This window comes from Dromaius novaehollandiae, chromosome 11, assembly GCF_036370855.1.
Source record: "Dromaius novaehollandiae isolate bDroNov1 chromosome 11, bDroNov1.hap1, whole genome shotgun sequence".
NCBI classification, from domain to species: domain Eukaryota; kingdom Metazoa; phylum Chordata; class Aves; order Casuariiformes; family Dromaiidae; genus Dromaius; species Dromaius novaehollandiae.
In genome coordinates this window covers 10958543-10976181 of record NC_088108.1, presented here as the reverse complement: position 1 = coordinate 10976181, position 17639 = coordinate 10958543, and the positions used below count along the sequence as shown (strand labels likewise).

Sequence of the window (17639 nt, the reverse complement as noted above, 5' to 3'; positions counted from 1 at the left end):
GTGGAGAATGTATTTGGTAGGTATTTACCTTTTAATTAGAAAGCAAAGAAAAGCCTGCTTGGTGCAAACTCAGTTCTGTAGCTTGCTGTATTCCTGCTCTTTCTCCTCTTTTGACAGCTATTTTCCCTTGCAACTCCTTTTCCTTCCTACATTTTCCCCTTTAACATTCTCAGTTCGGTGAGGTGCCTGGTGATCCCACTCGTCTTTCTTGTGTAGAATCAAATTCTCCCTCCACTCTTTAACAGGCCTTAATTTCATCTCATTTCCCCTGTTACAAGTCCTTGCTGCTTTTCCCTTCTGCTAGTGCCTCCTTCAGCCTTTCCTTCCATCCCTGTTTTGTTGGGCCAGCCTTACTCCACGACAAAGGCAAAAATGAGGCAGGCTATGTAGGGGACTGCTCAGCCTTTCTCAAAATATACATTCTCTGCATTTTTTTTCTCCATTAAAGTACTCCCCAGCCATGTCAGTGAGAGCTGTGTGCCTCTCCAGAGGCGAAGGAGAAATCAAAGTCCAAAGTCAGCCACTGTAAAGCAGTGTCAACATATCTGAAGTGTTAAAGGTTAAGAGGCTGTGTTGCAGCCTCTGCTTCGCACAGAGGGCTCAGCAGCTTCCAGAGCTTAGCAGTCTGGAAAGCATTTACACTGGTGGGGAAATAGAAAATAAGTTGGAAAAAAAATAGCGAGGAGCGGTGCTCCCAGAGATTCCCCTGAGAACAGCCCTCCTGTGAGCACAGCTCTGCTGACTTGAGCATGCTGGCCCCTGCCCACAAGACATGAACAGTGAGGTTTTCGCTTGGCCACTGCATATCTCACCCCAAACCCAGATCGGGGAGGGTCTTTAAAAGGCCAGTTCTGGTTTAGGAAGGCATCCAGCATTTGACCCATCAGGCCCTGGCATGCTGAGGTGGCTAGTTTGTGTGTCAGGCAGGAAGCCTCAAGCAGGAAGTCATGAGACCATCAGGAAGCACTGGAGGACAAGTCAAGATGGAAAGAAACAGGCCTGTCCTCCCTCCATCTCTTGCTAAGCACATTTACAGTATGCTTGCATAACACATTGTTTATAGCAAAAGGAGGAGGATGCTGTATAATTACAGTGAAGACAGATTTAACAGCTAAGGCAAATTAATGCGGCTGTAATATGATAGGCTGCGGTATGCATATGCCTGTGAGCAGGTCTCCTTTCCCCCTGCAAGTTGTGCATCTTGCATGACAGCTCTCTTCCCTGCATCTCTCCATTCCCCTTTCTTGGGGCTTTGAGGCCTGCTTTTTCTTAATTAATAAACCTAAGATTTCCATGTAAAACTGTAAGGAAAGTTCAGTCCTGTACAGTTTCAGTTTCATGCTTTTAAAGAGAACTTGCAGAGTTAACAGATTCGCAAGCCCATTTTCACTGGGTTTGTTTGGGATTTGCCCTGCCTACATGAGATCAGATTCTGATTCAAGGAATAGCATTTGTTTGCAATCTCCAAAATAGACCCCAAAAGATTTTCAGCTAAATAGTCTGTATGACACAGAATATTCTGTCTTGGCAGAGAAGAACTAGAATTCATGAAGTTCCTGAAGAAACAAGATTTGCAGGAAGAGGAAATTGTTTTCATTAGGTCAACTGAGAATCAGAAAAATGGACAAGCTTTCTTTGGCCGTATGAGCCCTTCTCAAATCTCAGCATATCTGTGCTGAGGACGCATAATTCCAGGTGCTCTGGCTTAGTGTGTGTACCTAGCTTAACTATTTTCTGTTAACTTGAGCTCTTCTGCTATTCTTCTAATTAGTGATTTAGGTTCAGTTATTTCATATGTTGATTACTTTTTTGTCTAAAAATGCTCTCTATCTTAATCTGGCAACAGACTGATTTTTATGGTAGTCTTTCAATCTCGTTGGACTCGGTGTTAGAGACCATACTGATGCCGTTTTAGTTGGAATACTTGAAGTGTTAGATGTCTGCCCTGTGGCTCCATAAGAGAGTGAGGTCTGGATTCAGGACAGCATTTTGTGTAGAGTTAATCTGTGTCCTGTAAGACAAATGCTCTTTCTCTATGGTCTAAACTCAGCTTGCTGTTTCCTGTAGTTGGGTGCTCTATGATACTACTATGTTGCAAGTCTGATTCTCTAAACGGACATTGCAGTGTATTTTAAAAAGGGCATTTGAATTTGATATTGCAGTATCTAATGCAGCCCAAAAGCGAACCCATATGTGTGCACAAGTGAGCCTTATGAAAAGTGCCTGTGAGCCTTCCTAAGAAAGTTGGTTACTTTGAGTCTCCATCTCTTCTCAGCAAGCACAGAAGGACGTATCCCATGGCCTGCACATCTTTGCACACCCAATTTCTTTGATCTGTCCTTAACCAGTCTTAACCAGCAGGTGGGATGCTGCATTTTAAAGTGTGATGTCCGTAATGTATGGACAAGACAAGATTTTGTCCAGAATCAGTTAAAGGCTAAATGTCCTTCACTGAAAGACACATTTTTCTGTGGTAATTTTTCTAATAGCTTGATCATTTCCATATACAATTTGAAAGAGTTACAAGAAAAAAAAGTTTGCCTCCCATCCCTAACCACCCACCATGCAAACAACCTGGACCTGAGAGAGACTCATGCCTAGTACTGCAGGGCCTGGAGGCCAAAACAAGCTGTGCGTTGCAACTGGGTAACATCATTCTTCGCACTGGGTTTCCGTGGGTGTGGTGATGGGCTGTCACTGGGGTTTAGCAAACAAACAGCATTACTGAAGCAGAAGAAGGAGCAGAAGCCAGCTTCCTGGCTTTCAGCTGTGCTGATTCCGCAGGGCTCACCAGAACAGTCAAATATTATTTTTATCGCTAAAATCAGCTGTGAATTCAGATCTGACTCTGTGCTCTGCATGCCAGCTGAGTAGGAATCTGCTGCTTGCACGTAGCTGCTTTTCAGACCAGAAATGCACTTTAACCAGCAGCCACAGCAAAAGAGCATTATTAAGTCTATTAAACCAAAGTTCACAGATTTTATTTCCGAATACTAACAGATGGCAAATGATGGCAGTGCAGCTGTCGGGGACCGGGAGAGGATGGATTCTGGTTTGTCAGTTCAATGGATGCTGATAATAACTCACACTTATATTTATACAGGGCTTTTCCTATTTCAGAGCACTTTACAAAACAGTTTATAAATAGTGGTCTTGCAGTTATGTGGGCTGGTAGAGTTTGTTTCTGTGCTCATGTGTGCTCTGATATGTACAGATAAACGTAATGGCTCCACTCTGCCATCCCTAGATACTTTGCCAGAGAGGCGGGGGGTGCTTTGAAACAGGCAGTGTCCCAAAGCGTACGCAGGAAGGAACATCTTGGACATTCACTGGCTTCCTGGTTGCCCTAGGAGATCTCAGAGGACTTTTTGCCCAGAAAAAATGGAATTATCCCAGAGTGTTAAGCTTTTGTCTAGAAGCACCTTCAGCATGTCCTTAAATGAGGTATTTCCGTGTTCTCATCCTTATATTCTAAGGATGCTGTAGACTGATGATACCTCCTCTTTCCTGTGTGTTCATTACCCTCTGTATCGTTTTATGCAGCGCAGTCAGAATTTGAGAACAGCTGGCAGCCCAACTGCATTGTCTGTTTAGTTACATGAAACTACGCTTTATCCCACTCTGGATCCTGATGGAATAATATTAGATAATTGATTGATTGCTTTCTTCTTTCTCTTGTTCATTCCTTTTTTTGAACAGACTTGCTAAATTCACAAATAAAATCTTCAGTCAGTACTTGTGGATTAACAAAGTAAACAACAGATATTTTTTTCCTTTGTCTAGATCTCCAGGAAAGTTTCTCTGATTTTTGCTTGTGCTCCCTTATCAAACATTTTCTGTCGTCACAATGGGCGAGTACATGCTGGGCTCTCACCCTGGCACATCAGATGTATCAGTGCTCATGAGAATGCTGAAAAGAGCCAATAATTAACAGACAGAGATTTTTTATTTGTTGTTTTGTTGCCTGCATATACTGTGTTCACAGGGTAAGTGCCCTGGAAGCCAAGAGCTTGCATGGAGCAATGACATTGATCATAGCCCCTTATAGAAGCATCATTCTTAATGCTCTTTGACCGGGCAAATGCTTTCTTCCCAGGGGTGATCCTCTGGAGTTGGCGATGTAAGAAATGCCTGTCGGAGTGAGGCCTGCGGGATCAGGAACTCTTCACATTATGGTATTATTGCCAGCCCAAAATACAGCAGTATATGATCAAAATGACTACAAATGCTCAGTGGTATCTTTATATTGTAAAAAGGAGAACAAAGCTGTTCTGAAGATGTGTGCTATGAACTGCCATTTAATTTGTAGGGCTAAGCATGTACTTCAAGTCTGCAGAGTGGAGGTTAGTGAAATATGAGCAAACTCATGGCTAATGGCAGCTAAAAACAAACATGAAAAGGAGGCTTTCAAAGCTAATAAAGAGTCTTGTTGCATACTGAATAAAGCTTTTATGACTTTATCTCTTTTCTTAGGGCAAACAGTACATTTTGTTTCTGTTTTGCAGTGAACATAAGCTTTGGAAGGTTAAATAGAGAGTATTTGTTTATGCTAAGTGGTCATCAGAGGCTTGCTTTACAGTCATGGCCTGTTAATTTGTTTACCGAGCCTTATTATATATATCCCTCTTTGATGCTGGTGTCAGTTTTAATCCCAGTTTATCTCCTTCTGGACCTGAGCCTGTCTAGTTTTCCCTAAAACCTGAGAGAAGAAACTTAATGTTTAAGATGCTTTTTATTATACTCCATAAATAATAAAGCATCACTGCAAACATATCAGTCACACAGTAAATTTTTAGCATTAAGCTAACTTGTGTCTTTTTGTGTTTTCTTGACATACGCTTTTATCCCTGCTGGAATACAGCAGGGAGTCATTCTGGCTGCGCTCTCCCTAGTGGGAGCAGGTCAGGACAGAGGTGACCACGCTGACATCCGTCTTGCTCACGGGTCAGCTCCTCGTCTGCCAGGCTCGAGGCTGGCGTACCTGCTGTCGTATGCTCCAAATGTGGCGCGGCGCGGCGTGCTGCTGGTCGGGAAGCTGCTCCCAGGCTCTCTGCATACTGCGCAGTGCCCATGGAGGGCTGACTGGGAGCAGCCGCCGGAGTTACCCACAAAACTCTGCTTTCCTTTGGTGTAATTCCTAGCACTCAGGCACTTCTGTTTCAGTGCTGAGTTTACAGATAACAGCATTGACTTCAGGCTACATTGCACACCTATATCTTGTTAACCTGAAGCAAGCACAGTTCGGTAACACATCAACGAGGAGTGCAGGAGAGCTTTCTTTGGATAATGGAGAACAGGGCTTTTGGATGCTTTGTTTGGACTTTTGGGGTATGTATTATAATAATGCCAATTTTCAGAAAAATGTTTCACCTCCTAATTTTTTTCTTTTTTGCCCCAACTTCTAGATTCAGGATACCTGAAACACAGCCGTGTGTCCTGAAGGACAGCCCGTGACTGCTGTGGCTGAGGTCTCAGCTGCTGGAGCTTGGGTACCATGGGATTTGTAACCGTCCCGTGAGGCAAGCAAAGCCAGTGACCCCTGTATTTGTATAGCATTGCTCAGTTAACCTCTGCAGAAGAATGATGTGCATTTGTGTGGAAGTCGGGCGGTGTTGGGGCAGACTGCCGGGGAAGCCTCCACCTGTGGGGTCCACTGATTTGCTGAACTCCTTGAGGTAGTTTTGCGTGTGTGGAACCTAGCGCTGGGACTTGAAAAGAAGTCCTCGGATAACCGGTGTTGTCAGGTAACCCAGGTGAAATGAGAGGCAGGGCTAGGGAGCTACTGAAATACAAGAACAGGCTGTTGGGCTGAGCAGAAACAGGATTATAGCAGTATAGGATGAAGCAAGGGAGCTTAAAGGCAGGAGTGCTAGGAGAAGATGGTCTGGGCTAAACCTTGCATTGTATTACTTGCACGCGCTTATAACCTGCATGGCTGTTGGGCTTCAGGGTGTTTTTTTTGGGGGGGGGGGGGCTTTTACAAATATGTATGGATTATACTGTTCAGTGTGTCATACCTCTATAATCCAAACTGTTAACAGTTGGGTGTTAGACTTCTGGCATGTAAAAAGATGTGAAGTTTCTCAGAAAAAGTGGTCAAGTCTGTATTACTGTTAGGCTTGCTAATACTTGCCTTTCTCCACCCTTTGTGCTTCTTTGTGCACAGATCAATGACTGGGAAATAGAGGTCAGTGAAATACAAACATTTATACCAAAGAGAAGTTAAAAATGTGGGGAACGTTGTGAAAGCTAATGAAAAATTAGTCAGGAGTTGTCAAAGAAAAAAAGATACATCTGAAAATAGTGTCACAGAACCAGATAATTTTAACTTTGAGTAGTTGGTTGGTATTATTTGTGGGCAGGACTCCTTTGTTCTATATTGTTTGTGGAAAAATGTAAAAAGATTCAGTAGTGACATGTGAAAGACCATTAGCAGGAAACTGCTGTTTCCCTTCTTCAAAACCCACAAATCAGACGCTTCCCCGTTCTTGCCCATCTGTGATATTCTGAGGAGCAAGTGTCTCATCTTATCCTACCGAAAGTCGAGGAAACGAGCCTTTGGCCTTAGGGAGGGACGGATGTGTGAGCGGCCGGGGAAGGGCCCGTTTCCTACCTGCGTCGCTGCTTCTGGCTCCTCTGGGCAGCTTCGTTGGCGTGCGGCTGCCCTGTAGCCGACATTTTGGGGCCTGCTCCCTGTGTGCCCAGCATGAATGTGGGCGTGTTGTCGCAGTCAGTTTTTAAAGCACCTCTGGGGGGTTCGAGAGCATTTTCAATTTGCAAGGCTGAAGCAGTTTTGAAAATCAGCCTGTTACTGGAGAGGCTAGTGTTTACCAAAAGTTTACTCTTTGTAAAATAATCAGCGAGCAGCCAGTTTCTGTGTTTTGAAGGGCCCGTTTTGCTCTGGAGCTGTGCAATGCACCCCCTCTTTCTAGTACTTAGTCTTTAAAAATTCATTAATTTTCAGAACTGGCCTTCATGTTCACTCCACCAGGAGAAAAATACAAAGTTGAGCACCTTCCCAAGTAAGATGGGAGTTGGGCTTGTTTCTATGAAGTAGCGCGGGGTTAACCTTTCTGACCTCATCTGCAGGAGCCCGACGCCCTGCCTTGGGGCAGCAGGCCTTCTAGCTGGTAGGGGGGCCAAGATTGCAGAGAACAAGCACAGAGCAGAGGACAGCAGGTTTGCTCTCCAAGTAAAAAGAGGATATTATTAATTACTGTCTTAATAAAGCCATCCCATTTTCTCCCTGCTGTAGCAACATACAGTGACATGGGGAATGATGTATCGTGCAGTATCGTGCTCTTATATTGAATCCAAACTACTAAGTCCATTCTGGGAATATTAGATTTTTATAGATTTTTTTCTTATTACTTTACTTCCTCACAACTACCTGAATTAGTGAGGAAAGCTTTACAGAGATTGGCAGCAGCTAGCAGTGATGTCAGGCTAATAATTTTCCCTATGATTTTACTAAGCTTTGGATTAAGTCCACTGATGTGTCGGCTTAAGTAGGGGATATCCAAACAGCTTGGTTCTGCTTTGCCTGATGCAGAACTGGGTGTTGAATGTGGCTTTCATCCCCAGCAAATGTAGAGGTTTGCTCTCTAATCTGCTGAATATATAAATGTGTATACAAAGTGGAACAGGTCCGATGGAAGAGGGAAAATTGTGCTCCCATCAGTAGAGTCTGTCTCAAGCATCCTCATAAGTTGGGCTGTTGATACCTTTCTGTGTTCTGCTGTCTTGAAAAATTTTTTTTTTAAATTTGTACTTGAAAAAACTTCCTAAAGGGAATTCTGTCTGGTGTTGGGGAGACATTTTGCTTTTTGGTGAAGTGGCATCTTTTTGATCAGAGGAATAAAAATTTTGCTGCAGAAGAGCAGTCTTTCCGTGATGCACCTGTGCTGAGTGCTAAGCCAGGGCACAAGCGGTTCTGCCCTTGATGGCAGACATAAATAGAATTAATTATATGGGGACCAGGTTTAATGACTGCATTTTAAAAAGATCTAAATAAGGTACGAAATCCACAAAAAAGCAGCACTGATGCTCAACATCCACAGAAGTATGCTGTGGAAAACCTGCATATGTGATATATATACCCCTACTTAGTCTTGCAGGGAAAGTTTCAGTGGGCAGCTGTATGTCACATTAGAAAAACTGACAAAGCAAGAGAGAACGTAGTTAGACCTGAAGTGTCTGGCATTGCACAGAGGTGATGAGATTAGAAAGATTACTTTGGGCTAGGAACTGCTTGAGACTGTTTTTTGTTTAGAGAACTAACAGTATTTCACTTTAAAGCCATGGAGATGACTACAGCATCTTGAAGCCAAAAAAAGACTGTAGGTTTGGAAATAATTGTCAGGAAAAGAGTGCAGCAGGGGAGGAGCATCCTGGGTCAAAGATTTCAGCACTTCACATGACCTCCGCTAATATTTCTTTTAAAATGATGCCTCATGTCACCTGTCTCAGCTCTATGCTGCCATGGCCTATTCTTGAGTCCAGATTGTTTTCCAATCAGCGTGAAGTAGACTGTGCTGCCTCTAAGTCCTGATATGAACTGTTGACTTGTCCTGACAGTTTTTTGGGGGAACAAACAGCAATGAGTCGACTGTGTCCATGATTTCTGACAACCCTTGGGCATATTTTCCAAATACCGAAGCCAGTGACCTGGATGAACTTAGATCTCAGAGAGTCTCATCATGGATATCTCAGAAACAGACCTCTTTTTAGTGTTTTCTGATAGCAGGGCATGAGGGTTTGAAGAGATCATACAGTTTTGATCAGTGGGCTGGGATGTTGACTGCAGCACATGGTTAAATATGTTAAGCGTGTCCTCTACAGGTACTCTCATCATATCTCCTTCCTGATACTGCAGACATACATGGAGGTACTGGAGACAGGAGGAACAGCCACTTTCTTTCCAGTGTACTGTCCTCTAACTGTATTGCTCAGTTCCTCTTGAAGTGACAATTTGTTCACCAGAACGCTAAATTCTGACAAATATCCCATTCAACATTGTAACTGGACCTGTCGTTATGCCTGATGTGTGTAGCTCCCCAAAGACCTGAAATCCCATTTTTTAATGTACTTCTCTGTTTGGCAAACTGAGCAGAAGATTTTTTTCCCTGCCAAAAGATACACCAGATTCAGAAAATGAGCAATAACTGTGGTTGCTCAGGAGCAGTGTGGAGGAATAGCTTCTGGCCACTTTTGCCATCTCCTTGGCTTCTTCATATTAGGTCTCCTGAGTCCTTTACAGGTGTAGCAAACTGGCAGGTCCTGTTCCAAAGAGCTGATGTAACTGGTGGGAGTGTGTTGCATGGGAAGTTGTTCAGATGCTGGAAAATGCAGAGTTCCCACCAGTGAAGACGTATGTGTCCGTCATGTTTCCCCTGGCAAAAGCCAGACTGTTTGCCTTGGATCTGTTGCTTGGAGTAGCCTCTGCTCTCTTTGTTGCATGTTCAGTATGTCCTTGGAGCAGATGGATAGAAATTTCTGCAATAAAAGAAGAGATCACTGTGGGGCCTCTGGTTTTCACATTTTCACTCAGAGCAGTCTTGGTATGGAGGGCAATACCAGTTGTGCCTTAGTAGTCCTAAGGGACAAGATCATCCAGGCTAAGTGGATCCGTGGGTGCCTGGCTCCCATGTGCCACTAATTACCATGTCTGTGCAGGGAGGAGCTGGGAGGTGTAGCAGAGAGGAGTGCAGGAGGACTCAGGAATGGAGGCACCATTTGCATCTCTACTCTGCCAAAAAACAGGAAAATAATCTGGAATCAACAGGGGAGAGAGAGGGAGCAAGACATTATTCTAAATAGCTGACTGCTGTCTGGCTAGGGGCCTGGCTTTTGATCCCTTTTGGAGGATTATTTATGTATATTATCCAGGAACAATTTCCAACACCAGAAGAGTTCATTTCACACCTCTCAACGGTGTGGAGATGTTGCTTGCTTCTGCAGGCAGTGCTTTTAAGCTTTGCAACCCCCCAGCATTTGGAAACCGCTGTAGAAAATCACTGGTTGCCAAGCTCATTGGAGGTCGCTCCGCTTTTACTCCAAGCAGTGTAATTGACAGTTACTGCTCTATAAAATGTGCCATTTCCAATCCAGCAAGGCTTAAATTATTTCATATCTGCACAAACTCTCAAGTCTCTTCTTTTTAAAGCCTAAATGGGCAGCCTGCAACATATACTCTACAGAAATAGCTGACAGCAGCTTACTAATCATATTCCCTGCCCAGGCCCAGACAGTGTAGAAGTGATTGACCTTTCATATTGCATTGGACATCCACTTTGATACTAAAGGATTAGGAAAACACACTGAATAAGATAAGCGCACACAGGCTGGCTGCACTGTGGCTCCTTTGCATAAGCACTGCAAAAGTCTGGTGAAGGTGTGGCTATTCAGGAGAGCAAAAAGGATCTGTCCCATGCAACTGCTGCCAGTGCAATAATAAACCACTAAAAACTTAACCTGCCCCAGATGGACAGCACTTATGTACAGTGTTGCTATATGATGTTGTAGAAAGTATTGTGTCCTATGTCGTATTTAAAGGAATAAAGTTCCATGCAGGACAGCAAATACTGTGTGGCTGTCTGGTAACTACAGTAGCGCTGGCTGCATAACAGGGAAAGTGAAATCATTCACTCTTACACAACTCATAGCAACTTAGGAACCTGATTCAGGGCTATAGCTGAGTTAAGGATAAGCTACCAGTTAAGAATTTTTTAAGAAAGAATATCCAGGTTAATGATGCCTAGTTACTTTCCTTTGCTGTCACTAGCACAGCAAGGTCTTTTTTCCTAGGGTTTCCCACTCCCAGTGGAGGGTAGAACAGAGCCTCTGAGCAGAGTAAGGCCTGCACAGGAGTTCTGAGTTGGAAGCTGTCTGTCCAGACCTACGCTAACCTGTCATGGTCTCTTCTCCTTTTTTGTAGGCAATATCTTTGTCGTCAGTTTGTCAGTCGCAGACCTTGTAGTTGCGGTGTATCCATATCCTCTGATCTTGAGTGCCATTTTCCATAATGGATGGACAATGGGAAATGTTCATTGCCAGATTAGTGGGTTCCTGATGGGCTTAAGTGTCATCGGGTCCATTTTCAACATCACTGCAATCGCAATCAACCGCTACTGCTACATCTGCCACAGCCTACGGTACGATAAGCTCTTCAACCTGAAGAACACCTGCTGCTATCTGTGTCTGACTTGGATCCTGACGGTGGTGGCAATTGTGCCAAATTTCTTTGTTGGCTCCTTGCAGTATGACCCCCGGATTTACTCCTGTACCTTTGCCCAGACAGTGAGTACATCATACACCATCACGGTGGTGGTGGTTCATTTCATTGTCCCATTGTCCATCGTGACGTTTTGCTATTTAAGGATCTGGATTTTGGTGATTCAAGTCAAACACCGGGTGAGACAAGACTGCAAGCAGAAGCTCAGAGCAGCTGACATCCGGAATTTTTTGACTATGTTTGTGGTTTTTGTCCTTTTTGCTGTGTGCTGGGGACCGTTAAACTTTATTGGCCTTGCTGTTTCGATTAGTCCTTCAAAAGTACAGCCACACATTCCAGAATGGCTTTTTGTTCTGAGCTATTTTATGGCCTATTTTAACAGCTGCCTCAATGCCGTGATCTATGGGCTTCTCAACCAGAATTTCCGAAAGGAGTACAAAAGGATACTACTGACGCTCCGGACTCCAAGGTTGCTGTTCATTGATGTGTCGAAGGGTGGGACAGAAGGGATGAAAAGCAAGCCATCTCCAGCCATAACAAACAACAACAATCAAGCTGAAATACCTTTATAAATCAGAACAGTGCTATTTATTCTGGGTTACAGTTGTATATGTAATATAAAGAGCCTTTCTATGTGTGCGTTTCACAGCTGATTTTGCTGGGCCCCAAACTGCCAACAACTTCTCATACAAGGAAAGGAGTCTGCTATCTTTTTATACTCTGCTTATCACCATGACTTTAAGGCTCTGAGAAGAGATTTGCAGAATGGAAACAGCTAACCTTTATCTTTATTTTTTCCTATGCTGTCTTTCACCATGTGCCTATTTGGTTTGGTTGCTTTCGCCACAAGCATGCCAATACCCTCTGAAAGAGAAGCATTCAGAGTGCATGGAGAAATTCAGTAATGCTCGAAATGCAAGCTATAAGAGCAGGCAAAATCACCATGTATTATAGACAGACCTTTCTGCCCTCCCTCTGAATTCTCCTTGTTTAGCATTAACATAACCCAAACTATAGGGATCAAAGTGTAAACTGCATGACTTTGTACCTTTTCGGATCGGTTAGTAACAATATTAGTCAGCAGGCATCTATATGGGCATGATGACTTCCACTGTGTGTGTTTGTTTTCTTTTTACTTTTTTTTTTTTTTTCACTTTTTCTATTAAGGCTTAATAGCTAGCCTGTGCTAGATGTGAGGCAGGCAAAAGCCAGACCTAGTGAGTGTCTGATGCACTCATTTTAATTGAATCTATACAGATATTAAGTAGCCTTGCACTCTCCTTCCCAGGCCATGAATAAGAGTACAACACATGACATAATCGAATCACAGAAAGATACTTGGAGCCTGATTCTAATTTAGTATCCTGTAATGGCTAGCATTCATTCCAAACATCTTTCAGAAGTCCCTGCTACATGAACATCATAAAAAAAGATAAACATAGCAAAGGCCCATCTGTTTAATGTAGATGCAGTCTTTTAATAAATGAACAGAGGAAAACTAAATTCCAATAATATTTACACTTGCAGACAAAGGCATGAGGGGAAGGAAGTGTTCATTCCAAACAACTTTCCTTTTGTCTACCACATAGCATGAATTCGATGGAGGGAAAAAAAGTGTAGAGGTTTTTTTCCATTTTACTCCTGTACAAAACTGTAATTAATTCATGGAGTTGGGTGAGGAAAACCACCTGAGCATATCCACACATCAGTTCTCAGTTAAAGCCTGAACTTTGTTATCTTTGTTATTGCAAACAGTGTCTGGAAGTGCTGGGTAGGCCAGTGTCATGTTAGGAACGTAAGCACGTGGGCAGAGATAAGGCTGTTTCTTGAATGGGGTGGAGGTGTTGCTGTTTGTAACTTTTTTTTTCCTTAGCTTCATTGTGAATTCATTTACTTATGGTTTTAAGTGAGTATACCCTGCTTTGAAGCAGACCCCTTAAATCAAGAGACAAAACTCCCCTAGTGCAACTCTATGTTAAGTCAGCAAAACTGGCTCAATGCTGGCATGGCAAGGTGCTTGGCCAGCCTCGGGGGGAGCAGCAGGAGCTACGCTACACATGTTGCTTCTGCTGAATTCTGGGGGAAAAGGAGTTGAGAGAAAGTAAGCTCCTTTATTGATTGGTCCAAGAAATATTGTGTGGCATATTGCTTCAATGCGTGTTACAGTGTACGTGCTGCCACGTGGCACAGGTTACTGCAATGCATGTGGGTCTCTCTATTTACAGGGCGCCCTGGCACTTTGTTACTGCACATTTTCAAGCTTGAACATCTCAGCCACTTCAATGATTATTGTTTTAAAATGTACTGCAGCCAGCATGCCATAATAGGAATCAAACTGAGTTCTGTTTTGGCCTCTTAATCTGCCTGAGCATGGCCAAATAAAGGTATCTTGACCCTCACAAATAATATGGTCCGCTTCCCTTCCAGCAAAACCAATCTGGATGAATTCACACCATTCTGAGTAAACAAAAAACATTTCAAGTCAAACTTGGATATAAAAAGCACTAAGGAATCCATAACTGCAGAGAGTTTTTTTTTTAGTAGTGCCAGGGAGGTGTCCTTATGTGCTGTGACTAGTGTTCAGACTAGTTTGCAATTAGCCACAATGCTGTTAGTTGGTATCACATTAGCAAATAATTTTAAGTGTCTAGCACCAAGCCAAACCGAGTATGCTCCTTGAAGACAATCATGAAGAATCCTTTACAGATTTGCCAAATGTCTCAAATTCCCCCACGACTGGGGTTTCATCTCATGGATCCTGTCTTTTTAACTGAGTGTTCAATGAAGGTAATGTGGTCTTTTTTTCTTGTCTTTAAGCTTGAATTTGCACTATTTCTTACTCAGACTCCAAAGTAACAGCCAGTCAGCATTTGAACCAAACTGAGTAAGCCAAAGAGGTCCCAAACAGGCAAATTATGGGAGTCTCTGCTAGAGCCCGGTGGGAACAGGAGCAGCCGCAGAGGCCTGTGCTATGGGAGCGTGATAGGGCATCCCCTTGAAGGGTCAGGGAGAGTCACTGCTGAATTGGACTGTGCAATGTGATGGGGGATTTGCTCGTCTTCTGCTATGGGGTCTGAGCCTGGATTGTGCCGAGATCTTTGCAGGGGACACGCTAAGTATCTGCTGAACCAGAGTGGGGAGCCAAGCAGCTCCCTGCAAGTGCAGACACTGCCGCTGGTCTGAGGGGTGGGATGGGTCCTGCGACTGGCTCCAGGCTCTCTAACAACACAGCAAGCTTGTTGTAGAGCAGCCAGTTGAGAAGCACTTTGGGCATCTCAGTGGAAGATAAGGCTGCCTGAGAGCAAACACGGAGCTTGGATGATTTAGCTGTCATGGTTGGAGTCCTGAGCGAAGTTCCGCTGGAGCTGAGATTTGCAATATGAAACACAAAAAGCAGGGAATTTGGCTTCAAACAGAAAACACTGTGCCATTTGCTAGCACTTTGATACTGATGGTGCTTAGACTAGTGTGATTTTGTACTGAATTCTCTTAAGACTATCCCAAGTAACTCCCTGTTTTTATGTTAAGAAATGGTTAACAGGGTACAGAGAGTTTATTTTGTTAACATTTGTTTACAGAAAAAGAGAAGTGTGTCTTAAACTGGGGATCCTGAGCTGAGTCAGTGTTTTTCCCCATGGGAATCCAGCTTTAATCTACATTTGAGTTTTGAAGGAGATCCCACAGCCTGACCAGCGCTCTGCCAATTCTACCTGTTGCAGATCTGACCTTAAGTCTTGGAAGTAGCACTGATATCTCTTATAAACCAGTTTTAAATCACTCGCTCTGGATTTAACCTGGTGGTGTTGAATACTGATTCTAGCCCAAAATCCTAAAATTGTTATAGTGGATATTAACTTACAGAGAGACTGTATTGCCATAAAGGAAGATGAATCTCTTGCCACGAAGAAATACTTTTGGTTAATGCTAATGAATGTTGTATAATCTATTTAAGAAGAATGTAACCAGTATATTTATATATAAATATGTATTGCATATGCTGTTTCCAGTTTATCATTTGATTAAGAATTTTTCAGTATACTTCTCTATGGCTATTTTTTGTTCATAAGGTAGATTCATTCCTTTTATCTGCCAGAACTGTAATAAATCTGCCATTGGACTGCTTACTGTTTTTTTTCCCTCTGAAATTAATTTTTTTAAATAAATATGTGAAACAGCAGCTTGGGTTTTGGTGAATACCGCAAAGCGGATAGAATTGATAAATAGAATTGGTTAAAAATAGAGATTGAATTCATGCGTACCTTAGCTGCATGGGAACAGAAACACCCAGTGCATCTGGGATGTCACTTCAGATTCATGTTTTTTTCTCGTGTCCACCTTTGAGCCAGTCACCTGTATGCACTACAGGCTTATTCGTTGGGGAAGAAACTTTCTCCAAACTGCAGTTGGTCTCTGCTGTGTGAGCCCTTCAGGGCTCTCTTTGCCTTTCATGTGTCCGTGTTATTTAGCCATCAGCTCATGGGATGCTACTTGCACCCGTTTTTATCAGTCATTTCTTGCCCTCTTCCAGCAGAGGTTCTGCAAAAATACTGGTATGGCTGCTTTTTTTTATTTTAAAATGCAGACAGCATCAGTTGTGCTGCTTATGAGCTAATATTTCAAATTTGGGATTGTTACCAATTTTTATTATGTTCTGTAAATGAATATTAAAAATACTTCTGCAAGTGAAAGTAGGCTAGAGTTACTAAATCATCAGTAAGGTCTTAAAAGAGAGTTATGTATAGTTAAGAACAGCATGAACATGTCCTAAACTAGTAAATTATTTATCAGGGGAGCAGATCTTTCTGCTTGAAAGAAATCTGACATCTTAGTTATTAACTTCTATTAAACTGTCTGCCAAGAAATACTGTCTTTTATTTCATTAAAATTTCTTCCATAGTTTAGTCGTGTCCAACATTCATTTGAAACGCAGCGACTACTGCATTTCCTCCCGGCGTTAGTGGCACTACAGTGGGGTTCTCAGTGGTCACTCTTGAAAGCTAAAGATGTTGTTACACTTCCTGGGAAGCAACACAAAAATAGCTGTTGTCCTCTCTTCCTATGAAAGAAAAGCAGTGCTTCATTGCAGCATAAAAATAAACGTGAAAACTATCACATGAAAAGCAAGGAGTGCTTGCATCTTATTGGTACCTGCTTATCTTACTCTAACAGATGCAGCGTATAACATCTTGTTCATTGCATTGCCTCAAGCCCACAAAGAAGAAACGTGGACTTGTAAAATTAAAAAATGCTTTAAAATAAACATAGAAACACAACAACTGAAATGTACAAAGCTCCTATGAGTAATTGTGTTGTAAGAGTTTAATTCCTACCTCATCCTGGAAAAGGTTGGATGTAGGGAAAAGACATAAAGAAGGTAAGTTATTGATGCAAGGCAGCATGGTGTTGATTGTAAGGTTGTGCAAGTTTTTTGCAAGGGGCACTGTACTTTGTTTCATCTGCTGCTTCTATTAGGAATCCTGCAATGCTCAGTGATGTGACATGCTGAAAACAGTCTTTATGATAGCTGCAGATCCAAAAACGTCTGTCAGAGTAGTGATCTTGGAGAATTTTTGCACTGACTCATACCTGCTACTACAGCCACGTGGAATTGAGTGAATTGAACTGTCAGAAGTGAGACAATGTTATTTATTTACTTACTTGCCATGAAGTATAGTAGCTGGGAGATAAGCTACAGCTCTAGAGGACAGAGTTGCTATAATTCAACAGCAAGCATAAAATCTCACTCACGGTGACTATTTAGAAATCAATATTTGTGCTAATGTATTTGCTTTGAAGCTTATAATTTATAACATGAAGCCAGTTTATAAAGAGTACCTGCACATGCATTTAGAATTTTATTGGAAAAATGTAAATTAACTCTGCCTAATGCAATATTTCTTACCATAAAAGCCCTGAGATCAGAAATGCAGAATGGGTTCTTGCAAGAGTTCTGTGATGAGATATGCAAATTTAGTTATTGGTGGTAAGAGCCATAAAATTTGAATCACTCATGAACTACATTTCTGAATGGAAGCTCCATAATAGTGTTAACTGAATTTTCATTCTGTTACGCTTGTTTATAATATCCATTATTCATATGCTAGAAGTAATGCACTGTACAGCAGAGATAGAATTTACTGCATGGGGTCAGTTTCCAAAGCAGAAAGAGTGGTTCTGAACCATTAATTGAAATATGTTTCTATGTGATTTCCCAAGCATGGTTTCCTGATAAGGTTTTTAACTCAAATAATAACTTCTAAGAGTCCAGGGAAACTTTAATGTCTTTTAGATTAGTGGGAAGGACTACATTCACTGCTTTCTTAGATTGCCTCTGAAATAGGCTGAGCCATCAAACCATATTATAAATCTTTCCTATTGAAGCACATCATATTTTCCACATGTAGAA

General features: G+C 42.4%; 1 protein-coding gene across 3 annotated transcripts in view; it reads left to right on the top strand.

The window, feature by feature from the left end:
- GPR50 (G protein-coupled receptor 50) overlaps positions 1-17639 on the top strand; it is a 188143-nt gene that overhangs the window by 37159 nt on the left and 133345 nt on the right. Inside the window, exon 2 of one of the 3 annotated variants that reach the window (XM_026123121.2) lies at positions 10937-16134. The exons of the other annotated variants lie outside the window; for them this stretch is intronic. Coding sequence (XP_025978906.1) covers positions 10937-11805 — 869 coding nt within the window. The 3' untranslated portion in view covers positions 11806-16134. Of the gene's footprint in view, positions 1-10936; positions 16135-17639 lie in introns of those variants that run through there. 3 annotated transcript variants of the gene reach the window in all.